This window comes from Carcharodon carcharias, chromosome 1, assembly GCF_017639515.1.
Source record: "Carcharodon carcharias isolate sCarCar2 chromosome 1, sCarCar2.pri, whole genome shotgun sequence".
NCBI classification, from domain to species: Eukaryota; Metazoa; Chordata; class Chondrichthyes; order Lamniformes; family Lamnidae; genus Carcharodon; species Carcharodon carcharias.
In genome coordinates, this window is record NC_054467.1 from 261,244,732 (window position 1) to 261,263,256 (window position 18,525).

The 18,525-nt window shown below is 53.4% G+C and overlaps 1 protein-coding gene across 1 annotated transcript in view; it reads left to right on the forward strand.

The window, feature by feature from the left end:
• The first annotated feature begins 580 nt into the window (after positions 1 to 580).
• tex261 (testis expressed 261) overlaps positions 581 to 18,525 on the forward strand; it is a 32,519-nt gene continuing 14,574 nt past the window's right edge. The window contains exons 1-2 of the mRNA XM_041198379.1: positions 581 to 741; positions 10,111 to 10,190. Coding sequence (XP_041054313.1) covers positions 672 to 741; positions 10,111 to 10,190 — 150 coding nt within the window. The 5' untranslated portion in view covers positions 581 to 671. The remainder of the gene's footprint in view (positions 742 to 10,110; positions 10,191 to 18,525) is intronic.

The following is an 18,525-nucleotide window of genomic DNA, read 5'->3' on the forward strand; positions in this document are numbered from 1 at the left end:
GCCTAACCGGCCGGTGGCGCTGTCTCTGGATGTAACGGCCATCTCGCCTCTCCTCCCCTCCGGCGGGTGGCGCTGTCTCTGGAAATCCCTGTTTTTACTCCCGTCCGGCCGGTGGCGCTGTCAATGGAGGTATTGAGCCGCTGCCCTCCTCGCCATTGGCGGCGCTGTTTATGGAGGTCTCGAGCCTCCACTCCCCCCTGCCTATAGTAGTCTCGGACCTCTCCCTGCCTGCCGGCGGCAGGGTCCCTGGATGGCCCAGCCCTCTCCTCTCGCCGCCAGCCGGGGGCACTGTCTGTGGAGGTCTGGGCCCTGTCCCCTCCCCGCCAGCAGCGGCGCTGTAGGTGGTGGTCTCGGGCCTCTCGCGCCAGCCGGCAGCGGTGTCTCTGGATGTCGCAGTCGTCTCCTCTACCCGCCAGCCGGGGGAGCTGTCAGTGAAGGTCTAGGCCATGACCCCAGCTCGCCAGCGGTGGCGCTGTCTGTGGAGGTCTCTAGCCTCTCCCCTCCCCCGCCAGCGGCGGCGCTGTCTGTGGAGGTCTTGGGGCCGCCGGCTCTCAGCCCCCGCCCCCCCCCCCCCCCAGTCTCTCTCTCTCTCTCTCTCTCGCTGCTGTCCCAGGGCGGCTGTCTGTGTTTATTCCCGTCCCAGTGCCAGGCCCTGGGCCCCGGGCAGCAGGATGTGGTTCCTCTACCTCCTCAGCTGGCTCTCGCTGCTGCTACAGGTCGCCTTCGTCACGCTGGGAATCGGTGAGTAACCGGCCCCGGGCCCCGGGCTCCCCCCCCGCCGCCGCCGGCAGCGGCTCATTGCACCCGGGCGATGCCCCGGGGCCTCTCCCAGGCCTGAGCCTAGTGACCAGGCGCGCCCCCACCCACCCCCGGGGTTATTGGGCAATGCTGGTGTGGGCCTGAGGCCGGCGAGCCCGTTACCATGGCTCCCGGTGGAGGTGGAAGACATTTTACCTGCAACTGGGGGTAACGGCGGGGGGGGGGGGGGAGGCTCATCGGGGATCGGCCAACGTAGCCGGGCAGCTGCCAGCCAATCACACAGCTCGGTGCATCGGCGAGCGAGCGGCCCCAGCCAATCACCAGCGCCCCTACAACGAGGCGGTGGGCGCAGAGCCAATGGGAGGAGGAGGAGGAGGGGGGGCGCGCTCCGGAGGCCGGGCAGGAAGCAGGGTGCCCAATCAGGCATCCCATTGGTCTTGGTAATGGGGGAGTGGAACCAATCAGAGAGCTCGGTGGGCGCTACTCATCCAATCAGAGCGGTTTCCAGTCAGGGCGCTAACTATGCACTGGGGGAACTGGTCAGAGTCAACAGGAGTGAGTGAGAGGGACAGGGACAGGTCCCTGTGCTCAGTCATGTCTCACTGTGAACAGGAGTGAGTGAGAGGGACAGGTCTCTGTGCTCGGTCATGTCTCACTGTGAACAGGAGTGAGTGAGAGGGACAGGGACAGGTCCCTGTGCTCAGTCATGTCTCACTGTGAACAGGAGTGAGTGAGAGTGACAGGTCCCTGTGCTCGGTCATGTCTCACTGTGAACAGGAGTGAGTGAGAGGGACAGGTCCCTGTGCTCAGTCATGTCTCACTGTGAACAGGAGTGAGTGAGAGGGACAGAGACAGGTCCTTGTGCTCAGTCATGTCTCACTGTGAACAGGAGTGAGTGAGAGGGACAGGGACAGGTCCCTGTGCTCAGTCATGTCTCACTGTGAACAGGAGTGAGTGAGAGTGACAGGTCCCTGTGCTCGGTCATGTCTCACTGTGAACAGGAGTGAGTGAGAGGGACAGGTCCTTGTGCTCAGTCATCTCTCACTGTGAACAGGAGTGAGTGAGAGGGACAGGTCCCTGTGCTCAGTCATGTCTCACTGTGAACAGGAGTGAGTGAGAGGGACAGGTCCCTGTGCTCAGTCCTGTCTCACTGTGAACAGGAGTGAGTGAGAGGGACAGGGACAGGTCCTTGTGCTCAGTCATGTCTCACTGTGAACAGGAGTGAGTGAGAGGGACAGGTCTCTGTGCTCGGTCATGTCTCACTGTGAACAGGAGTGAGTGAGAGGGACAGGGACAGGTCCTTGTGCTCAGTCATGTCTCACTGTGAACAGGAGTGAGTGAGAGGGACAGGTCCCTGTGCTCAGTCATGTCTCACTGTGAACAGGAGTGAGTGAGAGGGACAGGGACAGGTCCCTGTGCTCAGTCATGTCTCACTGTGAACAGGAGTGAGTGAGAGGGACAGGGACAGGTCCCTGTGCTCAGTCATGTCTCACTGTGAACAGGAGTGAGTGAGAGGGACAGGGACAGGTCCCTGTGCTCAGTCATGTCTCACTGTGAACAGGAGTGAGTGAGAGGGACAGGTCCCTGTGCTCGGTCATGTCTCACTGTGAACAGGAGTGAGTGAGAGGGACAGGTCCCTGTGCTCAGTCCTGTCTCACTGTGAACAGGAGTGAGTGAGAGGGACAGGGACAGGTCCTTGTGCTCAGTCATGTCTCACTGTGAACAGGAGTGAGTGAGAGGGACAGGTCTCTGTGCTCGGTCATGTCTCACTGTGAACAGGAGTGAGTGAGAGGGACAGGGACAGGTCCTTGTGCTCAGTCATGTCTCACTGTGAACAGGAGTGAGTGAGAGGGACAGGGACAGGTCCTTGTGCTCAGTCATGTCTCACTGTGAACAGGAGTGAGTGAGAGGGACAGGGACAGGTCCCTGTGCTTAGTCATGTCTCACTGTGAACAGGAGTGAGTGAGAGGGACAGGGACAGGTCCCTGTGCTCAGTCATGTCTCACTGTGAACAGGAGTGAGTGAGAGGGACAGGTCCCTGTGCTCAGTCCTGTCTCACTGTGAACAGGAGTGAGTGAGAGGGACAGGGACAGGTCCTTGTGCTCAGTCATGTCTCACTGTGAACAGGAGTGAGTGAGAGGGACAGGGACAGGTCCTTGTGCTCAGTCATGTCTCACTGTGAACAGGAGTGAGTGAGAGGGACAGGGACAGGTCCCTGTGCTCAGTCATGTCTCACTGTGAACAGGAGTGAGTGAGAGGGACAGGTCCCTGTGCTCGGTCATGTCTCACTGTGAACAGGAGTGAGTGAGAGGGACAGGTCCCTGTGCTCGGTCATGTCTCACTGTGAACAGGAGTGAGTGAGAGGGACCAGGGACAACAGGGTCCTTGTGCTCAGTCATGTCTCACTGTGAACAGGAGTGAGTGAGAGGGACAGGGACAGGTCCCTGCGCTCAGTCATCTCTCACTGTGAACAGGAGTGAGTGAGAGGGACAGGGACAGGTCTCTGTGCTCAGTCATGTCTCACTGTGAACAGGAGTGAGTGAGAGGGACAGGGACAGGTCCTTGTGCTCAGTCATGTCTCACTGTGAACAGGAGTGAGTGAGAGGGACAGGGACAGGTCCTTGTGCTCAGTCATGTCTCACTGTGAACAGGAGTGAGTGAGAGGGACAGGGACAGGTCCCTGTGCTCAGTCATGTCTCACTGTGAACAGGAGTGAGTGAGAGGGACAGGTCCCTGTGCTCGGTCATGTCTCACTGTGAACAGGAGTGAGTGAGAGGGACAGGTCCCTGTGCTCGGTCATGTCTCACTGTGAACAGGAGTGAGTGAGAGGGACAGGTCCCTGTGCTCGGTCATGTCTCACTGTGAACAGGAGTGAGGGAGAGGGACAGGTCCCTGTGCTCGGTCATGTCTCACTGTGAACAGGAGTGAGTGAGAGGGACAGGGACAGGTCCCTGCGCTCAGTCATCTCTCACTGTGAACAGGAGTGAGTGAGAGGGACAGGGACAGGTCTCTGTGCTCAGTCATGTCTCACTGTGAACAGGAGTGAGTGAGAGTGACAGGCCCCTGTGCTCAGTACTGTCTCACTGTGAACAGGAGTGAGTGAGAGGGACAGGGACAGGTCCCTGTGCTCGGTCATGTCTCACTGTGAACAGGAGTGAGTGAGAGGGACAGGGACAGGTCCTTGTGCTCAGTCATGTCTCACTGTGAACAGGAGTGTGAGAGGGACAGGGACAGGTCCCTGTGCTCAGTCCTGTCTCACTGTGAACAGGAGTGAGTGAGAGTGACAGGCCCCTGTGTTCAGTTATGTCTCACTGTGAACAGGAGTGAGTCAGAGGTACAGGGACAGGTCTCTGTGCTCAGTCATGTCTCACTGTGAACAGGAGTGAGTGAGAGGGACAGGGACAGGTCCCTGTGCTCGGTCATGTCTCACTGTGAACAGGAGTGAGTGAGAGGGACAGGGACAGGTCCTTGTGCTCAGTCATGTCTCACTGTGAACAGGAGTGTGAGAGGGACAGGTCCCTGTGCTCAGTCCTGTCTCACTGTGAACAGGAATGAGTGAGAGTGACAGGCCCCTGTGCTCAGTTATGTCTCACTGTGAACAGGAGTGAGTCAGAGGGACAGGGACAGGTCTCTGTGCTCAGTCATGTCTCACTGTGAACAGGAGTGTGAGAGGGACAGGGACAGGTCCCTGTGCTCAGTCCTGTCTCACTGTGAACAAGAGTGAGTGAGAGTGACAGGTCCCTGTGCTCAGTCATGTCTCACTGTGAACAGGAGTGAGCGCGAGGGACAGGGACAGGTCCCTGTGCTCAGTCAAGTCTCACTGTGAACAGGAGTGAGGGAGAGGGACAGGTCCCTGTGCTCAGTCCTGTCTCACTGTGAACAGGAGTGAGTGAGAGGGACAGGGACAGGTCCTTCTGCTCGGTCATGTCTCACTGTGAACAGGAGTGAGTGAGAGGGACAGGGACAGGTCCCTGTGCTCATTCATGTCTCACTGTGAACAGGAGTGAGTGAGAGGGACAGGTCCCTGTGCTCAGTCATGTCTCATTGTGAACAGGAGTGAGTTAAAGGGGAGGGACGTTATTTGAATGCAGAGGCTGATGGGGTGAAAAGTGAGGACAAGGGGGACTCAATCATGGCTCTGGGAGGGAGAGGATGGTGTGAGGGCCCAGGTGTGGGAGACAGGTTGGATACACTGAGACCCCTGTCACCCACAGGAAGCAGCACATGAGGAGTTCAGTTCCACATAGCCCACAAAAAGACAGGTATAACGGGCCCATGCGCGTACCCATAGCCACACCTTTTATTTGGAGGAAGTGAGAGGAGTTGAAGGAGAAATTGTTCAGTGAGAGAACAAGTTCAGCCAGACGGAGGAGAGTAGTGGTGGATGGGGATTGTTCGGGCCTCTGTTCGAGGAAGAAGTGGAGAGCCCTCACACCATTCCAGTGAGGGGTGGAGGGATTGGTCACTCAAGGTGAAGATGAGACGGTTCGGGCCAGGGAACATTCCTTGATCCCATCCTACTCGGGTCCCCTTCCACCACTTTTTTCAGTACATCGATGATTGCTTCGGTGTTGCTTCATGCTCTTGTCTGGACCTGGAAAAATTTATCAATTTTGCTTCCGTTCTCCACCCCTCCATCACCTTCACATGGTCCATCTCTGACACGTTCCTTCCCTTCCTTGACCTCTCTGTTTCAATCTCTGGTGATAGACTGTCCACCAATATCCATTACAAACCTACTGACTCCCACAGCTACCTTGACTACAGCTCCTCACACCCCGCTTCCTGTAAGGACTCCATCCCATTCTCTCAGTTCCTTCGCCTCCGTCGCATCTGTTCTGATGATGCCACTTTCAAGAACAGCTCCTCTGACATGTCCTCCTTCTTCCTTAACCGAGGTTTTCCACCCACGGTGGTTGTCAGGGTCCTCAACCGTGTCCGGCCCATCTCCCGCACATCCGCCCTCACGCCTTCTCCTCCCTCCCAGAAATATGATAGGGTCCCCCTTGTCCTCACTTATCACCCCACCAGCCTCCGCATTCAAAGGATCATCCTCCGCCATTTCCGCCAACTCCAGCATGATGCCGCCACCAAACACATCTTCCCTTCACCCCCACCTATCGGCATTCCGTAGGGATCGTTCCCTCCGGGACACCCTGGTCCACTCCTCCATCACCCCCTACTCCTCAACCCCCTCCCATGGCACCTTCCCATGTACCCGCAGAAGATGCAACACCTGCCCCTTTAACTACCCCCTATTCACCGTCCAAGGGCCCAAACACTCCTTTCAAGTGAAGCAGCATTTCTCATGCACTTCCCTCAATTTAGTCTGCTGCATTCGCTGCTCCCAATGCGGTTTCCTCTACACTGGAGAGACCAAACGCAGACTGGGTGACCGCTTTGCAGAACACCTGCGGTCTGTCCGCAGGCATGACCCAGACCTCCCTGTCGCTTGCCATTTCAACACTCCACCCTGCTCTCATGCCCACATGTCCATCCTTGGCCTGCTGCATTGTTCCAGTGAAGCTCAACACAAACTGGAGGAACAGCACTTCATCTTCCGAGTAGGCACTTTACAGCCTTCCGGACTGAATATTGAGTTCAACAATTTCAGATCATGAACTCTCTCCTTCATCTTTACCCCTTTTTTATCCATCTTTTAAATACAATTTTTTTCTATTATTATTCCACCCCCTCCCTGGGCCATCTGTCACTTGTTTTTATGTTGTTCTTTCACAGAGCGCTGACTCATGTTCTGCTATTCACACATGCTGCTATCTTACCTTAATGCCACTATCAGCACCTTCATTAGCCCCTTATCACTATCATTAACGCTCCCTTTGTCTGGCATCCGTGACACCTTTGTCAGTCTCTCCTGAATTTCCACCTATTCCTCATCTTCTGTTTTGCTCCACACTCCCCCCCTCCCCCCACACACACACACACACACACACACACACACACACACACACTTAAACAGTATAAAATCCATCACTTTCTACTTCTCTTTAGCTCTGAAGAAGAGTCACACGGACTCAAAACGTTAACTCTGTCTCTCTCTCTCCTCAGATGGTGCCAGACCAGCTGAGTTTTCCCAGCGTTTCCTGTTTTTATGTCAGATTTCCAGTGTCCGCAGTGTTTTGCTTTTCTGTCATTGTTCAGGGTCTTGGTGAGACCACATCTGGGGTTCTGTGGACAGTTTTGGTCGTCTTATCTGAAAAATAATTGTGCCAGGAGCAGTTCAGAGAAGGTTCACTGGACTCATTCCTGGGATAAAGGGGTTGACTTATGAAGAAAGGTTGAGTAGGTTAGGCCTCTACCCATTGGAGTTTAGAAGAATGAGAGGTGATCTTATTGAAGCATGTAAGATCCTGAGGGGACTTGATAGGATGGGTACCCAGAGGATGTTTCCTCTTGTGGGAGAGACTAGAGTTCAGGACAGTTTAAGAATAAGAGGTCTACCATTTGAGACAGAGATGAGAATTTTTTTCTCTCAGAAGGGTTGTTAATCTGTGGAGTTCTCTACCCCTGAGAGCAGAGGAGGCTAGGTCGTTGCATTTATTCAAGACCGAGGGTCAGTGCCGAGGGAGCGCCACACTGTGGGAGGATCAGTGCTGAGGGAGCGCCACACTGTCGGAGGGTCAGTACCGAGGGAGTGCCGCACTGTGGGAGGGTCAGTGCTGAGGGAGCGCCGCACTGTCGGAGGGTCAGTACCGAGGGAGTGCCGCACTGTCGGAGGGTCAGTGCTGAGGGAGCGCCGCACTGTTGGAGGGTCGATGCTGAGGGAGCGCCGCACTGTGGGAGGGTCAATGCTGAGGGAGCGCCGCACTGTGGGAGGGTCAGTGCTGAGGGAGCGCCGCACTGTCGGAGGGTCAGTGCTGAGGGAGCGCCGCACTGTTGGAGGGTCAGTGCTGAGGGAGCGCCGCACTGTGGGAGGGTCAGTGCTGAGGGAGTGCTGCACTGTGGGAGGGTCAGTACTGAGGGAGTGCCGCACTGTGGGAGGGTCAGTGCTGAGGGAGCGCCGCACTGTGGGAGGGTCAGTGCTGAGGGAGCGCCGCACTGTGGGAGGGTCAGTACTGAGGGAGCGCCGCACTGTGGGATGGTCGGTGCTGAGGGAGTGCTGCACTGTGGGAGGGTCGGTGCTGAGGGAGTGCCGCACTGTCGGAGGGTCAGTACTGAGGGAGTGCCGCACTGTCGGAGGGTCAGTGCTGAGGGAGCGCCGCACTGTGGGAGGGTCAGTGCTGAGGGATCGCCGCACTGTCGGAGGGTCAGTACCGAGGGAGTGCCGCACTGTCGGAGGGTCAGTACTGAGGGAGCGCCGCACTGTTGGAGGGTCGATGCTGAGGGAGCACCGCACTGTCGCAGGGTCTGTGCCGAGGGAACGCCACACTGTTGGATGGTCAGTACTGAGGGAGCGCTGTACTGTCAGAGGTTAAGTACTGGGGGAGTGCCGCACTATGGGAGGGTCAGTACTGAGGGAACGCCGTGCTGTGGGAGGGTCAGTGCTGAGGGAGCGCCGCACTGTCGGAGGGTCAGTGCTGAGGGAGTGCTGCACTGTCGGAGGGTCAGTACTGAGCGAGTGCCGCACTGTCGGAGGGTCAGTACTGAGGGAGTGCCGCACTGTGGGAGGGTCAGTGCTGAGGGAGCACCGCACTGTCGGAGGGTCAGTGCTGAGGGAGCGCCGCACAGTCAGAGGGTCAGTACTGAGGGAATGCCGCACTGTTGGAGGGTCAGTGCTGAGGGAGTGCCGCACTGTCGGAGGGTCAGTACTGAGGGGGCGCCGCACTGTGGGAGGGTCAGTACTGAGGGAGTGCCGCACTGTCAGAGGGTCAGTACTGAGGGAGCGCTGCACTGTGGGATGGTCGGTGCTGAGGGAGTGCTGCACTGTGGGAGGGTCGGTGCTGAGGGAGTGCCGCACTGTCAGAGGGTCAGTGCTGAGGGAGCGCCGCGCTGTGGGAGGGTCGGTGCTGAGGGAGTGCCGCACTGTCGGAGGTTGGGTGCTGAGAGAGCGCCGCACTGTGGGAGGGTCAGTGCTGAGGGAGTGCCGCACTGTGGGAGGGTCGGTGCTGAGGGAGTGCCGCACTGTCGGAGGGTCGGTGCTGAGAGAGCGCCGCACTGTCGGAGGGTCAGTGCTGAGGGAGCGCCGCGCTGTGGGAGGGTCAGTGCTGAGGGAGTGCCACACTGTCGGAGGGTCGGTGCTGAGGGAGTGCCGCACTGTCGGAGGGTCAGTGCTGAGGGAGCGCCGCGCTGTGGGAGGGTCAGTGCTGAGGGAGCGCCGCACTGTCGGAGGGTCAGTGCTGAGGGAGCGCCGCGCTGTGGGAGTTTCGGTGCTGAGGGAGTGCTGCACTGTGGGAGGGTTGGTGCTGAGGGAGTGCCGCACTGTGGGAGGGTCGGTGCTGAGGGAGTGCCGCACTGTGGGAGGGTCGGTGCTGAGGGAGTGCCGCACTGTGGGAGGGTCAGTGCTGAGGGAGTGCCGCACTGTGGGAGGGTCAGTGCTGAGGGAGTGCCGCACTGTGGGAAGGTCAGTGCTGAGGGAGTGCTGCACTGTGGGAGGGTCGGTGCTGAGGGAGCGCCGCACTCTTGGAGGGTCAGTACTGAGGGAGCGTCGCACTGTCGGAGGGTACGGATTAGTCAGTGGTTGATACAGGAATATGGGGAGAGAGTGAGGCAGTGGGATTAGTTTGGGATTGATACAGGGCTATGGGGAGAGAGTGAGGCAGTGGGATTAGTTTGGGATTGATACAGGGCTATGGGGAGAGAGTGAGGCAGTGGGATTAGTTTGGGATTGATACAGGGCTATGGGGAGAGAGTGGGGCAGTGGGATTAGTTTGGGATTGATACAGGGCAATGGGGAGAGAGTGGGGCAGTTGGATTAGTTTGGGATTGATACAGGGCAATGGGGAGAGAGTGGGGCAGTGGGATTAGTTTGGGATTGATACAGAGATATGGGGAGAGAGCGGAGCAGTGGGATTAGTTTGGGATTGATACAGGGATGTGGGGAGTGGGTGGGGCAGTGGACCACAAAGAGTAGTTGATGTGACTAATATAGATTCATTTCAGTGGAGGCTAGATAAACAATTAGAGCGAGAATGGAATAGAGGGATATGCTGGTTGGGTGAGATGAAGACGACTAGGAGTGTTTACACCTCTTTCTGGACTGTAAAGTATGTAATATCCATCGATGATAGAGTGTATTTTATTAAGAGAGTGGCCTTCAGTCTGAGTTATATGTCAGCCGCATTTTAGTCACATTTCTGTCCTTTTCTCTCTGCCCACCTCCTCTACTTTCTCTGCTTCTTTTACTGGACTATGTTGCCAGTGTGTAATCTGTGTGTCTCTCTTTATCAACAGCTGCTGGCTTATACTATCTTGCAGAATTAATTGAAGAATATACAGTCATTACCAGCCGCATCATCAAGTACATGATATGGGTGAGTTTTTATTCATTCATGGGATGTGGGCTTTGCTGGCTGGGTCAGCATTTATTGCCCATCCCTAATTGCCCTTGAGAAGGTGATGGTGAGCTGCCTTCTTGAACCGCTGCAGTCCCTGTGGTGTAGGTACACCCACAGTGCTGTTAGGGTGGGAGTTCCAGGATTTTGCCCCAGCGACAGTGAAGGAACGGCGATATATTTCCAAGTCAGGAGGGTGAGTGACTTGGAGGGGAACTTCCAGGTGGTGGTGTTCCCATCTATCTGCTGTCCTTGTCCTTCTGGATGGTCGTGGTCGTGGGTTTGGAAGGTGCTGTCTAAGGAGCCTTGGTGAATTCCTGCAGTGCATCTTGTAGATGGTACACGCTGCTGCTACTGTGCGTCGGTGGTGGTGGAGGGAGTGAATGCTTGTGGATGGGGTGCCAGTCAGGTGGGCTGCTTTGTTGAATGTGACTCGGAAGTTGCGGGGGGTGGGGGGTGAGCAGGAGTGGGGCTGTGAGCAGGGAGAGGGTGCTGGAGGCGCTCTGTTTAAACTGGGATTGTAGGCCGCTGAACAGACAGGGTAACTGGGGTTCTGTGGCCTGATGATCGTGAAGTAATCAACGCACAGTGGGTATGGTAATTATGTTGCTGGACCAGTAATCCAGAGACTTGAGTTGAAATTCAGCATTGCTGTTTGAAAATTAGGATTCATATCAAAAATTGTGGGAATTAACAAGTTGCTCTCTGTTAAACTGACCATGAAGCTGTGGGATTGTTGGTAAAACCCCAAACCAGAGCAAAACCTCCCAAAGTGTATCGCTTCACACATCTCCACATTGAACTCTCTTTGCTCATTTCACCACCTTGTCTGTCATCCTGCAGCCCATAACTATCCTCATCACTATCCATCAAGTTGCCACGTTTCATATCATCTGCAAGCTTTATAATGCTGACCCTTAGACAGGTCCAGATGATTTATAAAGATCGCAAAGAGCAATGGACCCAAAACTGACCCTTGAACACAACTACAGACCACCTCCCATCTGAGAAAAAAACCCATTCAACACGATCCTCTGCTCCCTGCCAATTGAATCAATTCCGTCTCGATACTGCCATTTGCCTCTTGATTCCATGGGGCTTTCAGCTTCTGAACAGGCCTCCTGTGTGACACCTTGTCCGATGACTTCCGGGCATCTGTGCTGTGTATACAAAATGGACTGCATTACCTTAATTAACCTTATTGGTTAACCTCATCGCAGAATTCAGTCATGAATAGAGAGCTCTTATTGATATATCATTTATGGATGCTGAGTCCTAATGAAAGACCTGCAACGTTATCTCTGTTTATAGAGTCTTAGAGGTCTACAGCACAAAAAAAGGCCCTTCAGCCCATCAAGTCTGTGCTGGTCAAACAAATACCTAATTATTCTAATCCCATTTTCCAGCACCAGGCCCATAGCCTTGTATGCTATAGCATTGCAAGTGCACATCCAAATACTATTTAAATGTTATGAGGGTATCTGCCTCCACCACCCTTTCAGGCAGAGTTCCAGATTCTCACCACCCTCTGGGTGAAAAAATTCTTCCTCACATCCCCTCTAAGCCTCCTGCCCCTTACCTTATATCTATGCCCCCTGGTGACTGATCCCTCCACCAAGGGGAAAAGTTCCTTCCTGTCTACCGTATCAATTCCCCTCATAATTTTATACACATCAATCATGTCCCCCCTCAATCTCCTCTGCTCCAAGGAAAATAACCTCAGTCTATCCGATCTTTCCTCATAACTAAAACTCTCCAGCCCAGGCAACATCCTGGTAAATCTCCTCTGCACTCTCTCTAGTGCAATCACATTCTTCCTATAATGTGGATTCCAGAACTGCACGCAATACTCTAGCTGTGGCCTAATCAGCATTGTATACAGTTCCAGCATAACCTCCCAGCTCTTATATTCTATGCCTCGGCTAATAAAGGCAAGTATCCAATATGCCTTCTTAACCATCTTATCTACCTATCCCACTACCTTAAGGGACCGGTGGACATGCACACCAAGGTCCCTCTGATCCTCAGTACTTCCCAGTGTCCTACCGTTCATCGTGTATTCCTGTGCCTTGTTTGTCCTGCCCAAGTGCATCACCTCACACTTATCCAGATTAAATTCCATTTGCCACTGACCAGCCCATCTGACCAGCCCGTCTATACCCTCCTATAATCTAAGGCTATCCTCCTCACTATTTACCACCCCACCAATTTTCGTGTCATCCGCAAACTTACTGACTAATCCTCCTACGTTCAAGTCTAAATCGTTGATATATATCACAAACAGCAAGGGACCCAACAATGATCCCTGTGGAACCCCACTGGACACAAGCATCCAGTCACAAAAACACCCCTCAACCATCACCCTCTGCTTCCTGCCACTCAAGCCAATTCTGGATCCAAATTGCTTTGGATCCCATGGGCTCTTACCTTCGTTAATCAGTCTCCCGTGCGGGACCTTATCAAAAGCCTTGCTGACGTCCAAGTAGAGTATGTCAAATACATTTCCCTCATCTACACACCTGGTGACTTCTTCGAAAAATTCAATCAAACTGGTCAGACATGACCTCCCCTTAACAAACCCATGCTGACTGTCCTTGCTTAACCCCTGCCTCTCCAAGTGTAGATTAATTCTGTCCCTCAGAATTGCTTCCAATAGTTTCCCCACCACTGAGTCTAGACTGACTGGCCTGTAGTTCCCTGGTTTAAGCCTTCCTCCCTTCTTAAATGATGGTACCACATTAGCTGTCCTCCAGTCCGCCGGCACCTCTCCTGTGGTCAGACAGGTATTGAAAATTATTGCCAGTGCCCCTGCTATCTCCTCCCTTGCCTCACGCAACAGCCTGGGACACATTTCATCTGGGCCTGGAGATTTATCTACTTTTAAGACCTCTTAGAACCTCCTCCCTTTCTATGCTAATTTATTTAATTATATCACAGTCCTTCTGCCTGATTTCCATACCCACGTCGTCCCTCTCACTTGTGAACACCGACATAAAGTGTTCAATTAGAACCTTACCTATGTCTTCTGGCTCCACACACAAATTACTACTATGGTCCTTACTGGGCCCTACTCTTTCCCTGGTTATTCCTCTTACTTTTAATGTACTTGTAAAATAACTATGGATTTTTCTTTATTTTACCTGCCAATGTGTTTTCATGCCCCCTTTTTGCTCTCCTAATTTCCTTTTTAAGTTCCTCCCTACACATTCGATACTCCTCTCGGGTTTCCGCTGTTTTGAGCCCTCAGTATCTGCCATAAGCCTCCCTTTTTCTCTTTATCCAATCCTGTATATCCCTCGACATCCAGGGTTCCCTGGATTTGTTGGTCCCACCCTTTGTCTTTACTGGAATATGTTGGCCCTGTACTCTCCCTATTTTCTTCTTGAATGAGTCCCACTGCTCTGACACAGATTTACCCAAATGTAGCTGCTCCCCGTCCACTCCGGCCAAATCATATCTGATCTTATTAAAATCAGCCTTCCCCCGACTTAGACCTCTGATTTCACGGCCATCCTTGTCCTTTTCCATAACAACCTTGAATCTAATGGAGTTAGGATCACTATTTTCAAAATGCACCCCCACTGATACCTCTACCACTTGCCTGGCTTCATTCCCTAAAATTAAGTCCAGGACCACCTCCTCTCTTGTAAGACCTTCTACATACTGGCTTAAAAAGTTCTCCTGGCTGCATTTTAAGGATTTCACTCCCTCTAAACCTATCACACTATGACTAACCCAGCTAATGTTGGTGAAGTTGAAATCCCCCACTATTACTACCCTATTACTTTTACACTTCTCTGAAATTTGCCTACATATCTGATCTTCTATTTCTCTCTGACTGTTTTGGGACCTATAGTACACTTCCAGCAATGTGATTGTTCTTTTTTTGTTTTTAAGTTCTACCCAAATATCTTTATTTGAGGAGCCTTCTAAGATGTCATCCCTCCTTACCACTGTAATTGAGTCCTTGATCAATATTGCAATACCCCCTCCACTTTTACCTCCTTCCCTGTCTCGCCTGAAGACCCTATACCCTGGAATATTGAGCTGCCAATCCTGCCCCTTTCTCAACCATGTCTCTGTGACAGCAATGACATCATACTTCCATGTGTTAATTTGTGCCCTCAACTCATCTGCCTTATTCGTCAGACTCCTTGCATTAAAATAAATACCATCTAACTTTGCCTTAACTGGCCTATAATTTCTCTGCCTTCCAGACTCACTTGCTGTCTCTCCTAATTTTGGCGGTACATCTCCCCCTGCTGAACCTCTTCTCAGGATCCCATCCCCCTGCCAAGTTAGTTTAAACCCTCCCTAACAGCACTAGCAAACCTCCCCACAAGAATGTTGGTCCCATTCTGGTTCAGGTGCACCTGTCTGCCTTGTACAGGCCCCACCGCCCCCAGAAACGGTCCCTATGTCCAAGAATTCAAAACCCTCCCTCCTGCACCATCTCTCCAGCCATGCATTCATCTGGACTAACCTCCTATTTGTATTCTCACTAGCGCGTGGCACTGGAAGTAATCCAGAGATTACTTACTACCTTTGAGGTCCTGTTTTTTAATCTGCTTGATAGCTCCCTAAATTTTCTTGCAGGACCTCATCCCTCTTTCTACCTATGTCGTTGCTACCAATATTTTCCACGATCTCTGTCTGCTTGCCCTCCCCCTTTAGAATGCCCTACAGCCGTTCAGTGACATCCTTGACCCTGGCACCAAGGAGGCAACATACCATCCTGGAGTCACGTCCACGGCCGCAGAAACGCCTGCCTGTTCCCCTTACTATCGAATCTCCTACCACTATTTCTCTTCCCCTCTTTCTCCTCCCACCCTGTGCAGCTGAGCAACTCACAGTGCCATGAGTGTGGCTGCACTCTCCAGAGGGACCGTCACTCTCACCGTTTTCCAACACAGATAAACAGTTCTCGAGCGAGATGCACCCTGGGGATTTCCTGACGCCTTTCTTCTGACTGATGGTCTCTGTCTGTACTTCCGTAAACTGTGGGGTGACCACGTCTAAAAACGTGCTATCCTCAAAACTCTCAGCCTTGCGGATGCGCCTCAGTTCCTCCAGCTGCCGCTCAGGCTCCGAAACTCAGAGCTGGTGGCACTTCCTGCGCACGTGGTCGGTCAGAGCGCAAGGAGCGTCTAGGACTTCCCACATGTTGCAGGCGGTACATAACACAGAGGGCTGAGCTGCCTTGCCGTGCCTCAAGTTGAAAAAAAACCCTTACTTTAAGTTAAATACAGTAAAAATTAAAGTTAAATTATTTATGCACTTTAAATAAAAACAAGAACCCTTACCTTTCCATAGTTTAACCTATTTTAAACTGGAGAAAAACACTTACCCATTACTCACCAATCAGCTCTCACCTTTGTGCTGACGTCACTTTTTGAAGCTTCCACTCACTCACGCTGGTTCTGATCTCTCCGCCGCTCTCTGGCGCTGGTTCTGATCTCTCCGCCGCTCACTCGTGCTGGTTCTGATCTCTCCGTCGCTCTCACGCTGGTTCTGATCTCTCCGTCGCTCTCACGCTGGTTCTGATCTCTCCGCCGCTCTCTCGCGCTGGTTCTGATCTCTCCGCCGCTCACTCGCGCTGGTTCTGATCTCTCCGCCACTCTTGCGCCGGTTCTGTTCTCTCCGCCGCTCTCTCGCGCTGGTTCTGATCTCTCCGCCGCTCTCTCGTGCTGTTTCTGTTCTCTCCGCCGCTCTCTCGCGCTGGTTCTGATCTCTCCGCCGCTCTCTCGCGCTGGTTCTGATCTCTCCTCCGCTCTCTCGCGCTGGTTCTGATCTCTCCGCCGCTCTCTCCCGCGTTGGTTCTGATCTCTCCGCCGCTCTCTCGCGCTGGTTCTGATCTCTCCGTCGCTCTCTCGCGCTGGTTCTGATCTCTCCGTCGCTCTCTCACGCTGGTTCTGTTCTCTCCGCCGCTCTCTCGCGCTGGTTCTGATCTCTCCGCCGCTCTCTCGCGCTGGTTCTGTTCTCTCCGCTGCTCTCTCGCGCTGGTTCTGATCTCTCTGCCGCTCTCTCGCGCTGGTTCTGTTCTCTCCGCCGCTCTCTCGCGCTGGTTCTGATCTCTCCGTCGCTCTCTCGCGCTGGTTCTGATCTCTCCGTCGCTCTCTCGCGCTGGTTCTGTTCTCTCCGCCGCTCTCTCGCGCTGGTTCTGATCTCTCCGCCGCTCTCTCGCGCTGGTTCTGTTCTCTCCGCTGCTCTCTCGCGCTGGTTCTGATCTCTCTGCCGCTCTCTCGCGCTGGTTCTGATCTCTCCGCCGCTCTCTCGCGCTGGTTCTGATCTCTCCGTCGCTCTTTTGCGCTGATTCTGATCTCTCCTCCGCTCACTCGCGCTGGTTCTGATCTCTCCTCCGCTCACTCGCGCTGGTTCTGATCTCTCCGCCGCTCTCTGGCGCTGGTTCTGATCTCTCCGCCGCTCTCTCACGCGTTGGTTCTGATCTCTCTGCCGCTCTCTGGCGCTGGTTCTGATCTCTCCGCCGCTCTCTGGCACTGGTTCTGATCTCTCCGCCGCTCTCTGGCGCTGGTTCTGATCTCTCCGCCGCTCTCTGGCGCTGGTTCTGATCTCTCCGCCGCTCTCTGGCGCTGGTTCTGATCTCTCCGTCGCTCTCTCACGCTGGTTCTGATCTCTCCGCCACTCTTGCGCTGGTTCTGATCTCTCCGCCGCTCTCTCACGCTAGTTCTGATCTCTCCGTCGCTCTTTCGCGCTGTTTCTGATCTCTCCTCCGCTCACTCGCGCTGGTTCTGATCTCTCCTCCGCTCACTCGCGCTGGTTCTGATCTCTCCGCCGCTCTCTCGCGCTGGTTCTGATCTCTCCGCCGCTCTCTCACGCGTTGGTTCTGATCTCTCCGCCGCTCTCTGGCGCTGGTTCTGATCTCTCCGCCGCTCTCTGGCGCTGGTTCTGATCTCTCCGCCGCTCTCTGGCGCTGGTTCTGATCTCTCCGCCGCTCTCTGGCGCTGGTTCTGATCTCTCCGCCGCTCTCTGGCGCTGGTTCTGATCTCTCCGCCGCTCTCTCGCGCTGGTTCTGATCTCTCCGCTGCTCTCTCGCGCTGGTTCTGATCTCTCCACCGCTCTCTCGCGCTGTCTCGTGGTGTCACTTTTGTTATTTTTCAGCAAGAACTGACTGCAGGGCACTCTTCCTTTCTCTCTCTACAGATGCCTGCTGACCTGCTGGGTATTTCCAGCACTCTGTGTGGTTATATTATAGTACAGAGGTCACTTATTATTTGGAATGTGCAAGTCTAGGTGGGGCAGAGGAACTAAGGGTTTTCGGAATGCCAAGACCCCCAATCACTAAAAGTTGGGCCATAGGTTAGCAAGACTATTTAGGAAACAAAGCAACGCAAGGCTTTATCTCTAGAGAGAGAGAGAATTGAAAATCAGAGAAGTTACGCTAAACTCCTATTGAATCTTGGTTAGACCACACTTGGGGTACTGCCTGCAGTCCTGGTCACTGTATCATAAAAAGGATATAGATGGTGCAGAGAAGATTTGCAAGGACAATACCTGCAATGTGTGGGTACACATATCAGGAAAGGATTGACAGGCTGGGTCTCTTTTCTCTTGAAAAAAGAGAGCTGAGGGAGTGATTTAATAGAGGTCTTTCAAATGATGAAAGTTTTTGATAGAGTGGTTACAGAGAGAATGTTTCATTTTGTGGGGAAGAGCATAACTAGAGGCCGTCAGTATAAGATAGTCACCAAGAAACCCAATCGGGAATTCAGAAGAAACTTCTTTACCCAGAGATTGATGAGAATGTGGAACTCGGTACCACAGGGAGTGGTTGAATGAATAGTACAGATGTATTTGAGGTGAAGCTAGACAATAAGGTGAAGCTAGGGAGAAGGGAATAGAGAGTTACAATGGTAGATTGAGTTGAGAAAAGGTGGGAGGAGGCTCAAGTGGAGCATTAACATAGACTGGCTGGGCCAAATGGCCTGTTTCTGTGCTGTACATTCAATGTGCTCCTATGTAGAACAAAAACAGAATTACCTGGAAAAACACAGTAGGTCTGGCAGCATCAGCGGAGAAGAAAAGAGTTGACGTTTCGAGTCCTCATGACCCTGCAACAGTTCTGATGCTGCCAGACCTGCTGAGTTTTTCCAGGTAATTCTGTTTTTGTTTTGGATTTCCAGCATCCGCAGTTTTTTGTTTTTATCTCTGTGCTCCTATGTACGTTAATTAAGACTTGATTTTCCTTGAACAAATCCATGCTGGCTCTCTTTAATCATCCAATGCCTTTCCAAATGAAAGGTTAATTTGCCCAATGATTGTTTTCAATAGCTTCCCCACCACTGATATTAGGTTG